This window comes from Mauremys reevesii, linkage group 2 (genome assembly GCF_016161935.1).
Source record: "Mauremys reevesii isolate NIE-2019 linkage group 2, ASM1616193v1, whole genome shotgun sequence".
Taxonomy (NCBI): domain Eukaryota; kingdom Metazoa; phylum Chordata; order Testudines; family Geoemydidae; genus Mauremys; species Mauremys reevesii.
In genome coordinates this window covers 63,690,730-63,709,801 of record NC_052624.1, presented here as the reverse complement: position 1 = coordinate 63,709,801, position 19,072 = coordinate 63,690,730, and the positions used below count along the sequence as shown (strand labels likewise).

General features: G+C 40.9%; 1 protein-coding gene across 3 annotated transcripts in view; it reads left to right on the top strand.

Moving 5' to 3' along the window:
• The window catches only part of HIBADH (3-hydroxyisobutyrate dehydrogenase), a 144,932-nt gene extending 127,354 nt beyond the window's left edge, over nt 1-17,578 (top strand). For all 3 annotated transcript variants that reach the window (XM_039523431.1, XM_039523430.1, XM_039523429.1), the window contains 2 exons: nt 8,425-8,581; nt 16,556-17,578. In XM_039523431.1, the coding sequence (XP_039379365.1) occupies nt 8,425-8,581; nt 16,556-16,714 (316 nt within the window). In that variant the 3' untranslated portion in view covers nt 16,715-17,578. The remainder of the gene's footprint in view (nt 1-8,424; nt 8,582-16,555) is intronic.
• The last annotated feature ends 1,494 nt before the right edge of the window (nt 17,579-19,072 follow it).

Below are 19,072 nucleotides of genomic sequence, written 5' to 3'. Positions count from 1 at the left end.
TGTAGGTAGCAAGATTTTGAGATTTTAATTTCTAAAACCAATTTTTCTGTATTTTAAAGTATTCATTTTGTTACAAATTTTTACGTTTCCAGTCCTGTGTGAGCCTCTACATGTAACAAGCCATTTAATTAAACTTTGCAATATTTTACCTTTGATTCCCTTGCCCAAGCTTACATCAAATAGAAATACAGTTTGTAGGTTTATAAATAGAAAAGTCTGTGCTTCTGAGAAGATTATCCTGTAAATGCATAGCTTCTTAGGGTTTTCATGAATTATTCATCTCTTTTTAGATACACCTTTACAACCGCCCACTAGAAACTACAGATACTGCAGATATTTGTCAGTTCTCTATTGCATGTCCTACTATGGTTTTTGATATAAACTACAAAAACAGTAAGAGGGCTTCAGAAATTTAAATAAATAAAAACGTGCACATGCACACTCGTGCACGCACACACTCACACAAAAGGCAGGGTAATGGATTCACATTTCCTCTTAATTACCATATCAAGATGCAGTTGTTTTATTGAATTGCCCTTGTCTCAGATGTTAGACTATCTTGACCTATTAAGTTGTCATGTTGTAATTGAGATAAAAGAGGAATTTGCTTTGCATCAGTGCTAATTGGTTTATCAATATCCTGTACCATTTACATTTTAAAATTGAGTGTCTGTACGATAGATAGTGAAGCATATCGGTACCAAGCCATAATAAAATTGGTAAGGTTGCATACAACTATTATAATTCAGGATGGTAAAGCTGTATCATGGTCAGTTTTAAGTGTTGGTACACTTAATGAAATATCAATTCCATATGACTTTGTTATATATTTGTCCACATTTCTAGGGATTATTTTACTTGTTCGTTTGTTTTGTTTTATTTTAAGAGGCCTTGAACACAAATTCTTGGCATCAAATCCCATGTGAAACTAATAGGTGTTTGCAGCCGCTATAGCCTGCAAGTGTCTGGATTGTCTTATTACAGGTTAATTTTTTCTCTCAGGAGTGTTGAGTGAATTTGGGTTGTATGAAAGTAGCATTCTGATCGTGCATGCTAATGCCAGATTTTAGTGAAGGCAGGCATTGTGCAAGCTTCCTCACCTCACAGCAACGGTAATGCAGCTCAGCTTGAACTGCTATTCCTATACTGCGCATTGCTTGAGTACAGACTGTTCATCATACCAAATAACATGAGGGTTTGTTATATAGGCCCTAATGAAAGACCATGGAAATAAATGGTAGTCTTTCCATGGGCATTAATGGGCTTTGGATTAAGCTCATGGAGGGCACCTTTTCCACTTTTAACAAAAGTAGGATTTTTCCATAGGTGAAATTCTTGTGTGTATAAATCCATTGTGTGACCTAGTCTTGGTATACCAAGTTATGGAGGTAGTGTCCTTCTTCAAAACAACTTGCCTGACTCGGTTTAATCACAGTTAATTGGCATGATGCTGAGCACAATTTGTTGCAGTCTATACTGGCCACTAGGTTGTGGTTATCATCATGATGTCATCTAACTGGATTATTTCCCACAGTGTTCAAACAGGATGAAGTTATTTGTTGTAGATAAGGCCAAAGGATGGTAGTGTCTGGGGGTTAGAGAAGTGGAAATCTGAGTGCAACTAATTAAGTTGATATGTGTCTGGCATTGAAAGTCCAACTTCTGACAATGGGGAAAGCTTATTGGTAGCTTTACTAACTTGAAACTGCTAGGGCTTTTTTATGTGTGTTGGGCAGGGAAGGTTGGCTATTGAGCAGGGGTGCGAAGGAACAAGGAAATGTCCAGCAGAAAAAGAGAAATTGAATACGCACATGAAAACATCCTGCAACCAAACAAGGTAACTTCGCTGGGTTTCTCTTTCCTAGAAGAAAGATACTTCATTAACACAAGCCCTCATATTTGGGCTTGTGTTAATGAACTTCTGCTCCACTACAGAATTTGCCAACAGTGCTGCATTGCTTTCATTTTCTTACAGGCAGAGGGTCTCTTTACATTAGTTTAGAATCACTAAAACAAGTACATCTCTTATTTTCTATGAGATTTACATATGTATTTTTGAAATGACAGATTTGTTCCATAATACAGTATACTGAGAGCTTCCCCAATTGGTCAGGGGTGCTGAGTCATTGAACAAAACTATATATGATGGAATCCACTTCAAGCCAGCACCCCTAGTTCAAGCACCTATGAAACTGGTATCAGTGAGCATAAATTTCCCAGTAGAAAACTCCCACAAAAAGCAGCATCCCAATCACTAAAGGACTACTATATTTATATTCAATTTGTTCCTCTGGGTTTTCTTTTTTTTTCTTTCTTTTAATTAAAAAAAAAGTGTGGGAACCATATTTCTTCTTGCATGATAACTTATTTACAAATGAAGATGGCTCATTTTATTAGAAGCGTTTACTTATTAGTTAGTTTAAGATTTATAATTTGGATTTTTAAGTGGCTTTTATTTGTTTTGATCATTGAGTTCTGGCAATTCTTAAAATTGTTGAATTGCCTTTTTAATTTATTTTTTTCTATTCACTCCATGGCCCTTTATGAATGTTGATAATAAAAGGTAGTAGAAAGATGTATGGCAAAAATACTGGAAAGTAACATACATTTTGATTTAGAGCTTTTCTTTTCCCATTTTAGTGCTGCAGTCTGACAGTGAAAGTGTCTAGTATGAGAGGTTTAGCACGGGTGTGTGGATGTGCACGCATGTTCGTACATATGAGTGTATATGTATATTGCTATAAGCTATAATATATTGCTGCCAAAGCAATAGACAGACTGCACCTTCATTTCATTAATGAGAAATTAAAATATATATTGATACTGTCAGCAACATCAGATTACTGTTTTTCTTCTTTCTACTTGGGTTGCTGACCATCTCAGTTTGTAGTGGCCACCTTTTATTGATCTTTGGGTTCTCAGGTAAAAAAAAAAAGAAAAGAAGTATTAGCAAGATAAAGCTTGAAAATTTAAAGCAACTATTGTGAATATCTGACTTGCAACTAAGTCATGTGGAGATTGCTGCTGGGGCTGCCTGCGCAGTCTTAAGGTATGTCTGCACTGCAGTTAGGCACTCATGGCTGGCCTGTGCCAGCTGACTTCAGCTTGGGCTAAGGGGCTGTTTAATTACAGTATAGATGTATTGGTTCAGGCTCAAACTCTGTGACCCTCCCACCTCACAAGTCCTAGAGCCCAAACCCGAATGTCTACACTGCAGCTAAGCAGCCCCTTAGTCCAAGCCCCACAAGCTCGAGTCAGCTGGCATGGGCCAGCTGTGGGTTTTTAATTGCAGCGTTGACATACCTTTAAGGAGAGACCATGTGGTGGTGACGATAGGTAGCACAGGATTTTATAATTAGTTTGGGAGCTAGAGAGCCACAAAAGAGCTACAAGGTTTGTCTATATCAGACGTCTTCATAAAGAATTCCCTTTATATTTATTACAACCAAGTCCATTCTCCTGTCTACCATGAGAGAGACTACAGTGGCCACCACAAGTGTAGCAAAAGATTCTTTTTTTCTCCTATAGATTTTTATTATGGGCCAGGTTGTGCCTGGCTGCTTTGTGGGTGTACAGGTGGGTCTGAGGATACAAGAATTTCCTCTTCCTTTTATGCCATTGTTTAGCAGCCAAGCACAGTTGTTGTCCTTGCACTCCAGTCTCTGGATTGCTGTCTCTGTGTGCATCTGTGGGGCACAAGATACCACAAGGTGGAGCTGAGGGGGTGGGAAGGACAATCACAGAAGAGCTGGGCAGGCATGCAGGAAAGAAACATGCTATGCCCCCCTGTGGGGATGTAGCATTGGGTGAACACTGGGAAATTTTGGAAGGAATGGCTGGAGACACCTAGGTCGCATTCTGGGGCAGTGTGACTGTGCTGCCCTCAAAGTGGTTCTGTACCTAAATGGCATGATCGAGCCCTGTGTGAATATTAATATTCCATTCAGAGTCCGTGGATGATAAAAACCACGCTGGTGTACACATTTCTCCTAGTCATGGGTGAGTCTCAAAAGCTTCTGTCTGAATAATTTATCTGAAAGATCAGATACAGCTTACCCAAAGCACCTCAGGCTGGAAATTTCTCAAGAGTTTTTAGCTACTTCCTAGTCTCATTCAGAAAATCCCAGAACTGCCTTTCTTGGGGGGTGGGGATGGGGGTTGTCATGTCTGACTGCTGATTTGTTATTACTACAGACTGAAACAGGGAAGAAGTTTGTGAAATTTTTAAAATAAGTTGGTAAAGACTTTTTTCAAACTTCAATGAATGTGGTTGGGTTTTTAACAGTGCTTACAATTGTTCTTATTTTTATCCCGATCTGTGTCCCCATCTTTATTTTCTACCTCCCTGGTAGCTCATTAGTATTTCTGTTGAAGATGCATTGATTTGCCACAGCAATTGTTTTTGTGTTACATTATTAATAATGTTGGGATATTGGCTGCTTTCTCTGTGTCTGGAAGAACATTTTGGCAATTGTAAATGCACACGCGCGTGCACATACTCTTGCCACGTCGAGTGGCAAGTTATTATGGGGACTGACAGACTGTCATCATTTTGATAGTTTGAGCAGTATATCTCTGGAACAGCAATGGAGCTCTTATGCAGAAAGTATCATATGTTCCTAGCCAATTTACAGGGAAACAGCAATAACATTTTATCATGGTTGAGAGCCCAGTAGCTGCTTCCTATTAAACTTGCCCTTTCAGATACCTGTCTTGGATTAATTTGTTGATTTCAAATGGAAACTCAGTCTTCTCCACTGAAGCATGACTTTCTAGGATAGACTCTCACTGAATGACAATTACTGTATATTCTAGCTGGTTTCAGACCATTACAAGCTTTGAGCGCAGTGGAAGACAGAGGATTTCTTCAGTAACTGATTTTAATACATGTCTAATTTTAACTGTCAGTTATATATGCACCAGTAGATGAATTCTCAGAAAGATGAAATGCAAAACGCTTCTAACTTGCTCTTTTTAATGATACACTTGCTGCCAAAAAAAAAAAAAAAGTATTGCAGGTCTTCTGAAGTGAATCTGCATGGTGCATAAGAGCATCAAAGTTTAGAAAATAGAGATTCAAACTGACACACACATCTTTTCCCCCACCACAAGCAAAAATCTTTTTACATTGCCTTTCCACATCTAGTGCTGAAAATTCATTCAGTGTATATTTACAGTGTCTGTATTTTTTAAATATATTTTGTTCAAGGAACTGACTGGAATGCTAGCAGGACAATACTCATTTTGTGAGGAGGGATTATATGCATTTTAAGATTTCGCCTCTTCCTCTCCACCCCAGTCTTGCAGTGTAAACTCCATTGAAAGCTGTAGCTAAGGTCCAGTGGAGGTGCTGGGCTGCTGAAGAGACTTACCCTGGAGACAGAACAAACAAACCAGTGTGCTGTGTGGCTCAGGGATCAGGAGTCCTATATGTTCTTAATATTCTTTTTAGTCAATGTTCCAATGTACAACTTATTTGAATGAGAACACTTTTAATAATATTTTTAGTCATAAAGTGCTCCTTGCTGAGGCCTTTGATGCACTATAAAAGATAAAACATGATTTAAAATGCAATCAAAACATAATGGTGGGGGGAAACACTTTCAATTTAAAAATCAAATCAAATGAAATAAAAATTGAAAGCTCAATTCAAAAAGGAGGGAGAGGAGAGTATAATAAGGCCCTGATGCAAATGAAGTCAATAAGAAACTCTCCACTGACTTCCATGGGCTGTAGCATCAGGCTGTAAATATGGGACTAACAGTGGTAATTCTGAAAAGCATCTTTGAAATATTGGGTATTTTTAAAAGGAGGGGGGAATATTTGAGACATATTTCCAAGAGAGCAGGATCCACACCTTAATACCCACCATATAAAGTGTCATTTATATTTGCGAAGTTGTAACTTACAAATTTAAAATGTAACATTTATTTATTTTTGCAAATTCCACTAATAAATGACCCTTAATCTCTCATAAATTAAATATTGCATGCTACAAACAAAGATTCCTATGATTAGTTTGGATACATTGTTGATCTGTTGTTGCTACAATTAAAGAATTGGTGCAAAGAGGAGGAACCTTCTCTTTGTGAGAAGGTAAAACCAGTACAGGATTAAGGCATAAACTAAGCTACAGCTTAGGTCCTCGCAAATGAGGAGACTCTAAATTTAAAAAAAAAAAGAGAAAAAAAGAAAAAAACTGACTCCATTTCAAATTTTATCAAAATTGGTTGATAAATAAAGGAGGTATAGGAAAAAGAAGATTCTCTCTAAATATAGACATTTTTGTTCAAATATGACAAAAATATACACATCTGGCTACACAAATACCCTTACCCTACCCTTATCCTTCAATGATTGTTCATTATTGACAGGCGGGAGGCCAGGGCTGAGAAAAAAACGATAATTGCACTTGTAAAATTAGTATTTCTACAAGTAAGACTGCTATCAGTCTCCTAAGGCAGCGTTTTGTTGGCCAGCTGCTACTGGTAAAATTCTGATCTGCCTCCATAATTTATTTAAATAAATAATCTCACTGCTGATAAAATTGGGAAAAATGTGAGGTTGGAGACAGCAGTGTCGTGAAGCAATCCTGCCAAGCTCATACTCCGATGGGACTCGTCCTAGGAGAGACGTTATGTATAGCATCCCCCTTGGCTGGTAATAGCTGGAAGGCCGCCATTTTTAGTTAACGGTCCAGCACACTCAGACATATAGTGCCTTCGGTCCTGTTTTTCTTCGTTTTCTTAAGTGTTGGTGTGTTCTTTCTTCTTTTGATCTGTACATACTTACAGTTGTGTATTTTAGTGTGCACGACACTTTCTGCTTCATGCACTATCCGTTCTTCACATGATTGAGTTTGCAGGTGATCATCTTGTGGATCTTGAGGAGGATAAATTTTTGTTGGCTTCCCTCCGTCCGTTTCGGGAACCTTCACTGCATTTTTATAGCATGGCAAAAGAAAAATCCCAACAATTCATTTTTTTTTTGTAGCGAAAATTAAATTGGAATAAACATTTGTAAATATATTTTATATATAGTCTGGATAAACTTTGTATTTCCCTATCAAAATAAATCATATGTTTTTTTTCATTTATTCATATGAAAAGAAGGATACTTTTCCTTATTTATGGCTTTAAAAAATTATATATCCTCTCTTGTTTTCTTGTGAGAACTTTTGTGTCTATATATTCAGTGTCCTTTTTATGAAAAAAAAAAAAAGAATTTATTATTTATGTTCTGGAGCTGCTTATACTTGACATAGCTTAGGGCCTCAGAATGTCATAATCTGGCCCTAGGTAAAACTGACTTGGAATTATGGTATGAAACATATTTAATGTTCAGTCTTGTCAGTTTTCCTGCAGGAAGTATATGACTATAGTAGGTTGTGCAGTCTCTTTCAAAAATTCTTGTTCTGCTTTGCATTAGGAGATACAGGAGATAATTGTGTCTGAATTCTTTTTTCATGGAGAGTGCAGCTGAATATAAACAGAACCTTTAAAAAATATCGCTACCAATTATTGATATAAATGCAATTGGTGTAAAATTATATTTGCAACTTGATATTCAGCAAAAACGCAAAATAATAACAGGTCTAACAACTCAGTGTGTTAAAGTAATATCTTGACTACATTTCTTTTAAAGTCCACAATGAACAGCAGTTTATGCCATCAGCTCAGTGATAGAACAAATGATGTTTCTGCTCGGACAAGCTTTGTTTTATCAGGATCAGTAACCTTATCAGCAGTTGACCCAGAACTATAATGCATGTCTGTGAACAGATAGAGAGCATATGTCACAGTTTCATGCAGACTTGCTTCCTAAGCAAGAGTGTATAATAAAGATTTAATAATAATAAAAACTAGTTTGCAAATGTGAACAATAGTAAATGTTGTTTTTTAAAAGGGATAACATCTTTCAGTCTCCTTATTGTTAATATTACATTGCTTGCATTAACGAGTAAATATATACCCATAAATTCACCAAAACATACTTCCATAATGCACCTTTTATTTGCCAATACTTAGTTTTGAAATAGTTCATCCAGTTTCAAAGATTATCATTTGGCTGCAAGGGTATGAAGCGCAGGTATACAGTAGCATGTGGAAGAACTGAAAACTTCTTCTGGTAATAGGCATACAAGAGAACTGCTATTCTCAGAGGGCCTTCATTTTGCTTGCATTTTCAGGTGGAAGGTCTTTTCATAGAGCAGAAGGCAGAAGCTTTGAAAACGTATTGCTTAAACGATAGATTGATGCCCTTTAATTTAAGATGGGGATCCCCTCCCCCTATATCAATACTCTATCATTTTTCTTGACTTATAATAAAGAGAGAGAAATTATAGTGTGGTCCTAGCATATAAAACAAGTCACCCATATCTTGTGCATTTTGACATTAATACTTCTCTTCCTTGACCTTTGACAGGTTAGGGCTTGACCCCAAACTGCTGGCTAAAATCCTAAATATGAGTTCGGGCCGTTGTTGGTCAAGCGACACTTACAACCCTGTTCCAGGAGTAATGGAAGGAGTACCCTCTGCTAATAATTACCAAGGTGGCTTTGGAACAACGCTCATGGCTAAGGTATATAAATATAATCATAAGTATAGAAAGAACTGTTTTATTGTTCTTGAGTGTCAAAATACATGAGAAATCTGTCTATGTTGTGGGTGTGGTCTCCCTGAATATCACTGATCGCTTATACCACACTTCTAACGGTGTACCACACTTCCAGCGGACACTGGATGAAATGCAATGTTCTTCCCTCAGTTAAAACTGTTAATGGTGTTTGGAATTATGTGCACTCCTGGAGAGGACCACACATTACTGTAGCTCTGAATTATCAGCTGAATCCTTGATAGGTGTGGTTGTAGGGTTTCTCTTAGGGTATGGCTACACTTGCGAGTTGCAGCGCTGGTGGAGGCTTTCCAGTGCTGCAATTAGTAAGTATCCACACCTGCAGGGCACATCCAGCGCTGCAACTCCCTGGCTGCAGCGCTGGCTGTACACCTGGCTCAGCATGGGGAATAAAGATTGCAGCGCTGGTGCTGCAGCGCTGGTCATCAAGTGTGGCCACACACCAGCGCTGTTATTGGCCTCCAGGGTATTAGCAGATATCCCAGAATGCTTTTATAAATTACTCTTTGTTTTGTTATGCAGCCTCTCTTTGTTTTGTTGTGAACTCAGAGCTCCGGAGCTCCGTTGATCCCGGAGCTGCTTATCTACAAACACAGCTCCTGTTTGCTGTGATCAATCTGTGAACAATCAAATGAGATAATGAGGCAGGCAGGGAGTGAGTGTTTGCTTGACAGAAACGGGGCAGAGGGGAGAGAGGGAGTCCGTTGGCTGCAGGCTGTTTGCAGTTAAGAGTTAAGGGTAAGGGATCGGGAACATGTTCTGATTTTTCAAGGCAGGAAGGTAACATACAGTGTTGGCTCCAAAAATCCACTCTCTCTCTCTCGCCCGCTCCCTGTCACACTACGCCCCACCCCACCCCCCTCTTTTGAAAAGCATGTTGCTGCCACTTGAACGCTGGGATAGCTGCCCATAATGCATCACTCCCAACAGCGCTGCAAATGTGGCCACACACCAGCGCTGGTAGCTGAGAGTGTGGCCACACAGCTGGAGGACCAGCGCTGCAACTACCAGCGCTGCAGATTTGTAAGTGTAGCCATAGTGTAGGATCAGTGAAGATTAGTGTTATGACTCTATGTTCCAAAGACTGTCAACAAAGCCACATCCTCCCTCTTTGAAGTTGGACTTCTTCCAGCAGCACATGCTCCTGGTCAACTAGTGGCTATATAGAACAATTCCTAGCAGTTGTGTAGGATTAGATCCTCAGATGATATAAATCGGTGTATTTCTATTGACTTCAGTGGAATTATCTGATTTACACTAGCCTAGGATTTGGCCCACAGTGTCTTCCAATTGGCAATCTCAAAGGGCTTCACAATCATTGATTGACTTAACCCTCCCAACACCCCTGTGGGGTAGGTGTAAGTATTGATGTGGACATGGAGACAATGAGATTTAAAATTGTGACCTCTGTATTTAATTAAGAAGCCTTAACCAATAAGGAACCCTAACTACTTAGCTGGGCTGTTCCAGGGTGGATTTCAACCGTGTACTTGTATCCTACAGTCCTGAAGGGTGGGTATGAAGGAAGTACCCCTCTATGCTCTGAGGCCTGCCCAGGGATCCTGGCTGGAAGCCAGAGTCTCAACCCATTTCCCTCCTCCATGCAGGAAGTAGGAGAGATGATATGAGATGAGCCATATGTTGCATGAGACATGCAGTGTCATGCTCTGGGCCCATGACCAGGCAGCCCATTGTGTTATAGAGACCTTGCATCAGACCTTTTAAATCCAGCAACTGCAGTAGACCCTGCCAAAGTTGTGACTGTAATTTAAACCCTTAACCGTGCCCCCCTGAAACCAGACCTCTGAGATGCTGGGTGGCAGGTGAGAAAATCCACATGGCAGTTTGCCACATAGGAAAATTCTCATCCAATTGGCAACTGGCCTAGCCCCTGGCATCATAAAAGATCCAGCTCACTAGGTAAGGGTGAGCAAGATGGTGATGGAATGGAGCCCAGCTGGCTATTTGCCAGCTGCAAGAGCAAACAGGGCCCAAAATGGCCACCCACCAGCAGCAAGGGCAAACAGATGCTATCCCCTTCCCCTGGCAGGCAAGAGGGCCGTCAGCTGGCCCCTTATGACAGGCTCTATTACCTGGATACCCCCTGTGCCCTACCACCCAAGGAAAGGGGAGGGAACAGCAGAGAAGCAGTTCTCTCCCAGATATATATTCTACAGGGAGGGGGGATCTCAGGGAGCAAATGTAGCACTGCCCCAGCCAGATAGATAGATGACTAACAGGTCAAATACAGATACGAACAGGCCGTATTTCCTTGCCTTCTCTCTATTGGAGATGCAAAAGTGATGCTTTCATGGTGCATAGAGAGACAGTAATCTTCTCTCTCCTGTAATATCTGATGAAAGAGGTGGAAGAATGAAACTTGCAGTATCTTCCTTATTATTGGAACTGCCTCCTCTCCTGTCTCTCTTGAGGTACCATATTGCTCCTTTCCAGTACATCCACAATGCAGTACTAAATAATTTCCTCACTTGATCGACATCCCATTGTGTCATTATCTTCTCACATCTATTATCCTTGCTCCTAAAGTCTTTGCACAATGCTGCTCCCTTCTCCTCCTTCGCTCTTTTCTCTTATTTTCCAACTCTCTCTCTTCCATCCCCTCTTGTTCCCTTCTCCCTCCTTGCTGTTTGTGCCTACCCTTTATACCTGAAGCTACTTTCCCATCAGTGCTCCAGGCTCCATCCCTCTTTTCATTCTATCATCATCCAAAACCCCACATGCTCCTTGTGATCTTTATCTGTCTTTATAGAATAAACTCCCCAGGGCAGGAATTTACTGTGTGTGCTGTGCTGCACAGAACATGTTGGTTTGGAGCTTAATTTTCTTTTTTTTTTAAATAAATATTTGGAGCTTGCATGCCACAGGCCTCTTCACAGCATCTTCACTTTCAAGCGGAATAAAAGCTACAGAAAGGAAGTTGTATGTGGGTTCTTCCTAGTTTCCCAGCCTTTTCTTTATTGACTCTAGTACTTCAGAGTTTAAACCAAAAGCTACGTGCAAAAAAAAAAAAAAAAAAAAAAACCACCCAAAACCCTACCCTGGCCACATGTGTGTATGTGACGTAGACACACGCATTCTTGCTCTTTCATACTTAAGCTGCAAACTGATTTGTGTGGGTCAACCCTGATGCCTGCATGAAACCTCTGTAGGGTGGGAAGCCTTCCAGATCAGCTTGCGGGATTGAGGCCTGTCTAGGATTATGTATGGGATTTGCAGTGTGCAGAAGGAAGTTGTATTTTTTGCTGATCTTTGTTTTTAACCACCTCAAAATATTTCATAGTATATTAGCCTCTTAGTATTTTTCACTTGTCTCCCCTATCACAAGATTGTTTTCGGTGGGGCTCTGGACAGATGCAGGAGTAGCTTGCAGGATCAGGGCAGTTGAGATGTTAAAATGAGCACCCACTTGTCCGAGAGCCTGAAAGTGAGCAGATACAGAGCAGTATGAAACAAAACTCCTGCCTCCCTCCTCTCGTCCTTTAGTTATGCCATGCCCAATATCCTACAAGGTCAGGTAAAAGAAGAGAGACTGGAGCAGAACTAGAAAGTGAAACTGATGGGGCTAGGGTTACTATCTTCCAGGTTCCCCAAAAGAGGATGGTGGGAGGAGCTGACGGGGGGCACAGTTGAGGGGTGCTGAATGTGTACTGGGAGGGGGGTATTTGGAGGCTGATAGAAGGATGTGTGTACTGGGAGGGGTCTGGTGCCCTGGTACTATGATAGGCATTTTTCTAATGTGAATAAAATAGAGCATATTGGTGGAGCAGTAGCAGACTGGGGAGGGGTGTAAGGAAAGTTACTAGGGAACAGGAAGGAGGAGAAAGATAGAAAGGAGTCAATGGAAGAGGAAAAAATGGTAGAGAACAAGGAGACACTAGTGCAAAGGCACCTAATGTACATGTGTGAACTGTCTTTAAAATTGATGTGAGCTAACTAATTTGGCACTTCATTCTTCAAAATCAAAATTTAATTTCTGTCACTGATATAGGCCAGAGGTTGGCAGCCTTCAAGTGTCAAGGATAGCTAAGGAAAGGTTTCCCAAAGCACAAGAGTGTTCATAATGTAAATCATACAGTCAGATTGCTAGCTGCCCTCATCTGAGTTTCCTCCTCCTTTCCTCCAATGAGCAAAGCTGAAATTTCTGACTGTCGTCTTCTAATCTTGAATCTGCAACACAGGAGGGAGGGAGGGGCAGTAGATTTTTCTAGCACTTCTTCAACAATCCTCAGGGGACACATTCTTCGATGCAGAGGGAACAATTACTTGAGTAAGCATTTAGCTAAGGCTACTGATACTAGCAGGTACTAAACAGTCCATTCCCTAGTCCAGGGGTCGGCAACCTCTGGCACGCGGCTCACCAGGGTAAGCACCCTGGTGGGCCGGGCCAGTTTGTTTACCTTCCGCATCGGCAGGTTTGGCCAATCACGGCTCCCACTGGCCACGGTTCACTGCCCCAAGCCAATGGGGGTGGCGGAAAGCGGCGCGGGTGAGGGATGTGCTGGCCGCGACTTCCCGCTGCCCCCATTGGCCTGGGACGGCGAACAGTGGCCAGTGGAACCCGCGATTGGCCGAATCTGCCGACGCGGCAGGTAAACAAACTGTCCCGGCCCGCCAGGGTACTTACCCTGGCGAGCTGCGTGCCAGAGGTTGCCGACCCCTGCCCTAGTCTATGTAAAGAGATTTGTGAGATGAGAATTTATCCTTTTGTTTGTTCCACCCACTCATGCCATTACTCAAATTAGATTGTAAATTCTTCGGGCCAGGGACCTACTCTTTTATTTTTCCTGTAAACTGCACAGCACACTTGCCATAAACAATAAGGAATAATAAGAGTTTGTAGAGGAAGGGAGGGAGAGAATCGCTTGAAGTGGAGAAGATGACTGTCTACATAGACAATTATTTAAAGAATTATTTAAATGACCACAAGATAGCTGTTGTCCTAAGATGGTCATAAAACTTCATCTTCTCAGATGTCAAACATGGTGATAGTTGAAAGATTTATTAAAGTATTCCACCACTGATGGATCCCACAGACAAAGTTATAGGCTCCAAGTTTTTTTTGGCAGCAAACTTTCTACAAGACACCTCTCTGGAAATCACCTCTCTTCTGTCTTGAAGTCTGGAGTAACCTAGTGTCTAGACAAGCTCTCTAATATGAGCCCTGGTCTGGAGATTTCACTTCAAAGATCAGATTTATTGCTTTTCCCTTTTAAGGGTCAGAGGGTTATACAGAGAAGACATTACAGATCAGAAGTCCTCTCCTCCCATTAACATTAAAGGTGTTGATAACAGCCTTCCTTTTAGGATTCCTGGAAGAACTAGATTTAGATCATATTAATCTTGACCCTTGTCAGGGGTGATTTATCCAGACAGAGTAGGGGCAGAAGTAGGGCTTTCCATTTCTTTTTACTAAAGAGTTTCTGATGCTAGGTCAGGACAGTCTTTGGGTTTTCCTTTCAATGGCAGAATCTGATTGAGGTCAGACTAGAAAATAACTAAAAATAAGTGAAGTATTTCCTTAATAACAATAACAATTCTTTTAGAAATGTTAGCCACTGCTTCCCCATAAAAGACTGATATTTCTCCAAGTCCAGCAAAAATTGCTTTAGTTTCTGATAGTAAAACATCTGGAAGCCATTGTGTCAGTTCCCAAGAGGGGGAGAGGGGCAGGAAAGTATATTCTGATTCTGCCTTTCCCAAAAGGTCAAGAAGAGCCATATCCCAGTCAGAACAACTTTGTCATCTGATGAAATTCAGAATATAAATTCTGAAGACAAGCGACTGCGCCCAGAGATTACATGTTTTTGATAACGTTACAGGATGCCTATTGACACACGGTTTCCATGATTGGGTTGTTTTAAGTAAATATAGCTCATTTTCCTTAGGTCTTCATCCCGTTACAAAAGTGCTAGTGTTGCTAGCAGCTGCTTTAAGAGGCTACAAAGTATATCTTATTGAATGCTGGTTAGTCAAAGTTGTCTTGTTCAAGGAGCTTCAAGCAGCTACAGAAAAGAGGCTGGAAACTTCACAATCTGAAGTTTATGATAATGCTTAGCAGTCTATTATTCTGTAACAGCATCTATGCTACTTCAGAGTTCAGCATGACACAGAAGGTGAGGGAATCGCATCCATCATGGGAGAGAAGAGCAAAATTGTTTCTCATTTCTCACACTAGAGTCAGAGAAGTCCTTCTCCATTTAGGTCAGGTACACCCCCAACAACTAGCAGCTCTGTGTTTCAACAGACTTGGAGCAGGGACTCATTGACCATGCCAAGATCTATGGAAATTCTGCCTATGCTAGTGAATGGTCCCTCAGAATTTAGAGTGTACCACTGGAAAATTGTGATCCTAAACACATTCTCAAGAGTTGGGGAGCCCATTTATATTTCATGTCCATTCATAGAAAAAGGTATCTCTACAAGAAAGCAGCATACTGGTTTTCTGGGGTTAGGGCAGTCTTCTGTACACTACTAGCCAATGATGTCAACTGTGTGTTGACCTCAACAGACAGCATAGTAACAGCTTTTCTGGGGCCCTGTGAGGGTGGAGGGTTCCAGGGCTTGGGCTCCAGCCTGAGCCCATACATCTACACAGCAATTTTTAGCCCCGCAGCCCAAGCCCCATGAGCCCAAATCAACTCACCAGGGCAGCCATGTCTGTGCCACACCGGGCTTTTATCCCCAAGTAGACGTATCCTGTGGGTATGATCTACACTGAAGCTGAGAGTGAGACTACCAGCTTGGGTAGACAAACTCACGAGCTCCAACCTGAGCCACAACATCCAAACTGCTATTTTTAGTATGCTAGTATGAGCCCTGCCAGAGTGAGTCTGTCTGCTCACTCCCAGCTGCAGCATAGACATACCCTTAGGCTAATGTGCCCAGGAAAGTGGAGTGATACTAGCTGAGGAGTGGGAATGGCCAGGACAGCCCAGGAACCTGATTTATCAGAACTCTACTACAGTCTCCGTGGACAGAGCTTTTGGTGGTATTTAAAGCTGTCCCAACTGACACAATTGAAGTCTTAACTGGTCCCCAGGGGAGAGTTATAATGGAAACAGAATGTGCTTTCTACTGGTATAAAGTCCCCATGCAGTTCAAGAGACCAGGTTAGTCTAGGAGGGTTTGAGGCAAGTAAATACTATTATGCCCACTTGAAGATGGTTAACCTGAGGCTCTGAGAAGCTGATTTTATGCAAGTATCACATCGTCAGTGGCAGTGCCAGTTATAGAGCTCAGGAATCCTGACATTGAGTCCTCTGCTCCTGCCAGTAGGCATGCTGCCTCTACTTCTAAAGCAACAGTGATTGAGAGAGAAAGCTGAGCTCCAAAGTGGTGCGAAAAACTAATGGGTCCATTTGGTTCTTCAGCATAAATTCACCGTAAAATGCACTTTCTGTGTTGCTCAAACTATTCACTGAATGTGTGTCAAATTTGGCCCAGAAAAATAATAGGAAAATATCAAAATGTTTTGACTTTTTTTCTAAATGATATTTCATTTAGAAATTTAACTTTTTTTTTTAAGGTGAAAGAGACCCCAAAAATAAAGGAAAAAAGTTGTTTTGGGTTCTTCCCTCCCCCCCCCCCCAATTTCAGGTGTTTTTTAAAATCAAAATGGATTTTTTTTTCCTGTATTCATTTCCTTTGAGAAAAACTGAAAAAAAAAATCAGTTTTGGTTTGAAGTGAATCAAAAGCTGTTTTGGACTTTCTGGTTTAGCCCCTGTCACAATACCAAAAAATGAAGGCAATACCTGCCTCCTTCCAGGGCTGGAATTTTAAGGCTACAGTATTTCATTTGTTGGCAGTGGCTTCTCTTTACAAGGAAGCCAAATAGCAGGCAATATTCATATGGCTACTTAATTCCTTGTTGTTTCTCCCTGTGTTTTTTCTGCTTTCAGGATCTTGGCTTGGCACAGATTACTGCTACCAACACTAAAACACCTGTTCCTTTGGGATCTCTAGCACATCAGATCTACAGGATGATGTGTGCAAAGGGCTATGCCTTGAAAGACTTCTCAGCTGTGTTCCAGTTTTTACGTGAGGAGGAGAACTTGTGAGCTGTTATTTTGGCAATGGACACTATTAGAAACCAAACACTTTTTTTGGAACCTCCGTGTAGCTCATTTGAGAAGTGACCTTTGAGTAAACCCATATACAAGTCATGAACCCACACCGACCTGTCTGCTTTTGGTTGTCTAGGTCTCCGCAAACTCCAGGATTTTTCATCAATTCTTTAAAAAGCAGGCTGGGAGAGGGGTTGTTTATTTGGTCAAATAAAAAATACACTGACTGTTTAAGAACCATAATAGCATATTCACAAAATCCAGTTGATAAGTACTTTTTTTTTTTAACTAAGTACCCAATGATTTGCATACAAAACAACTGACATTATGGCTCTAAATTGTGCAAACTAAATTGAATCTTCAATAGTAATAACATAGGATGACAAACCAGCTTTCATTAACTTTTACTAAAGATAAAGCCTTCATGGAAAAAGGGAAGGTCCTTATAATGAAGAAACAGAATGTGTTTTTTTTCTTTTTCTTTTCTTGCTATTTATTTTTAACTATTAGCTTGGGCCTGATAATCAGTGATGGATTTTTCCTGGGATTAGTATTACAGATTTATGTTTATGGGTGTGTGTAAGTTAGTGGAAAGCTGTTACAGCATGTTTAACTGGTAGACTTAGTTAAAATAACATAGTATATATGTCTCTCTTGTAAAGCTCCAGTACTATATTTGGCTAACCCAATTTTATATTTCCTTCTTGTACCCTGTCATATATTTTCAAAAGTCAAGAATGGCACCTACTAAAAATTCTGACAAATGTACATTTGCTTTAGATAATTACTGCATTATTATAAATATAAATAAAATGAATCCCATTATTTTGAAATCAAATAAAAATCCATGTTGGTAAATGCCTGCTATAAGGTTGGTTGTTTTTTTAAATGCAAGTTTGCAAACATACAAATAGCTGCAAATTTGTGCTAGGTTATTCATTTTTTGGGCTTCTACAGTCCATTTTTCATAAGCACTGAGTAGTTTTTATTGTCAAATGTGTAGGGTGGCATATTAATTTCCCTAACCATTCACCTACCCCTGATCTAGCATTCTGAAGATGAGTATTCCTGTTGACTTCGGTGGGACGACTCACGTGTAAAGTTATTTGCAGGATTGGGGTCTTAATGGTCACTGTGCAGCCTAACCTCTACATTTTCAGAATTTTGCATGTACAGTGGTGCATCTAATAGGCGCGTGCAGGTAACACAGTTATGTGCACAACGTAGGCACCAATTGTGCATGGAAAACTCAGAAAATTTGGGCATAGATTTTTATAGATTAGCAGCAACATTATACAAAATTAATTAAATATTACTGGTTGTTCTGTTTATTCCTTTCCAAGCTTGTTTTGATATCTAAATAAAGCTCTAGGTTAGTCTAATACTTAATTACTACTAGGTTTGGGCATTATACTGTTAAACAAGCATATGTTTCCAAATTATCAATCTGCCTATAACTAATTAGATAAAAAGTAGTTCATCTGCTCAATTGCAATGGTTCTGAATCTACCTAATATTACACACAAAACAAACTTCATTAAAAGAACATTATTAAGGTTGCAAAGTCAATTACTCAAAAGTTAGGAAATGCCAGAATTAAGATTGTTTGTGCAACCTTAATTTTTTTCCTCCTGTGCATATGCACTGTCATACAGTCTTTAATTACATGATCACATAATATTTTTCCGCAGCACTCCTGTCTCATTCAGTGAATAGGATGGACCTGCTCTGGGGATGAATCAGGATTGGGTAGTGAAGGGAGGCTGTTGTCTTTAAGCAGGGCCGGCCTTAGGGGTGGGCCATCTGGGCAACCATCCAGGGGTGCCATGGTCAAGGGGAGCACCGTGCAGCAGCACAGAGGTGTTTGCTGCCAATGTAGAGTCGGAAGCTGCTTCCAGCTGGAAGGGGAGTGCTGTGGGGGGGAGAGGGGGCGCCCATATTTCTCCTGGCTTTGTCCCGAGCAGGAACATGGAAGGAGGAGGCAAGCACTGACGCACAGATACTACTCTCCCCAACATTCCTCTGTGCCCCCTTAGGGGGCTGTGAGTGGGGGAGTGAGGAGCAATACCAAGCGCTCCATGCATCCAGGTCAATTTTCCTATGTGGGTGCAGGGGTTAGGGGTGATGGGGGCACAGTGCAGGGGTTAGGGTGTGGGGCCCACACGGCCAGGGGAAATGCAGGAGGCATGCACATGGGCAAAGGGCAATGGGGGGGCACCACACCCATGGGGGCCAGAGGTGCCAAAAATACAAGTTCACTCAGGGAGCCATTTTCCCTAAGGCTGGCCTTGTCTATAGAACCCCTCCCTCATCTGTTGCACAGTTGGAAGATGTGCAGTGAATGAGGCAGGG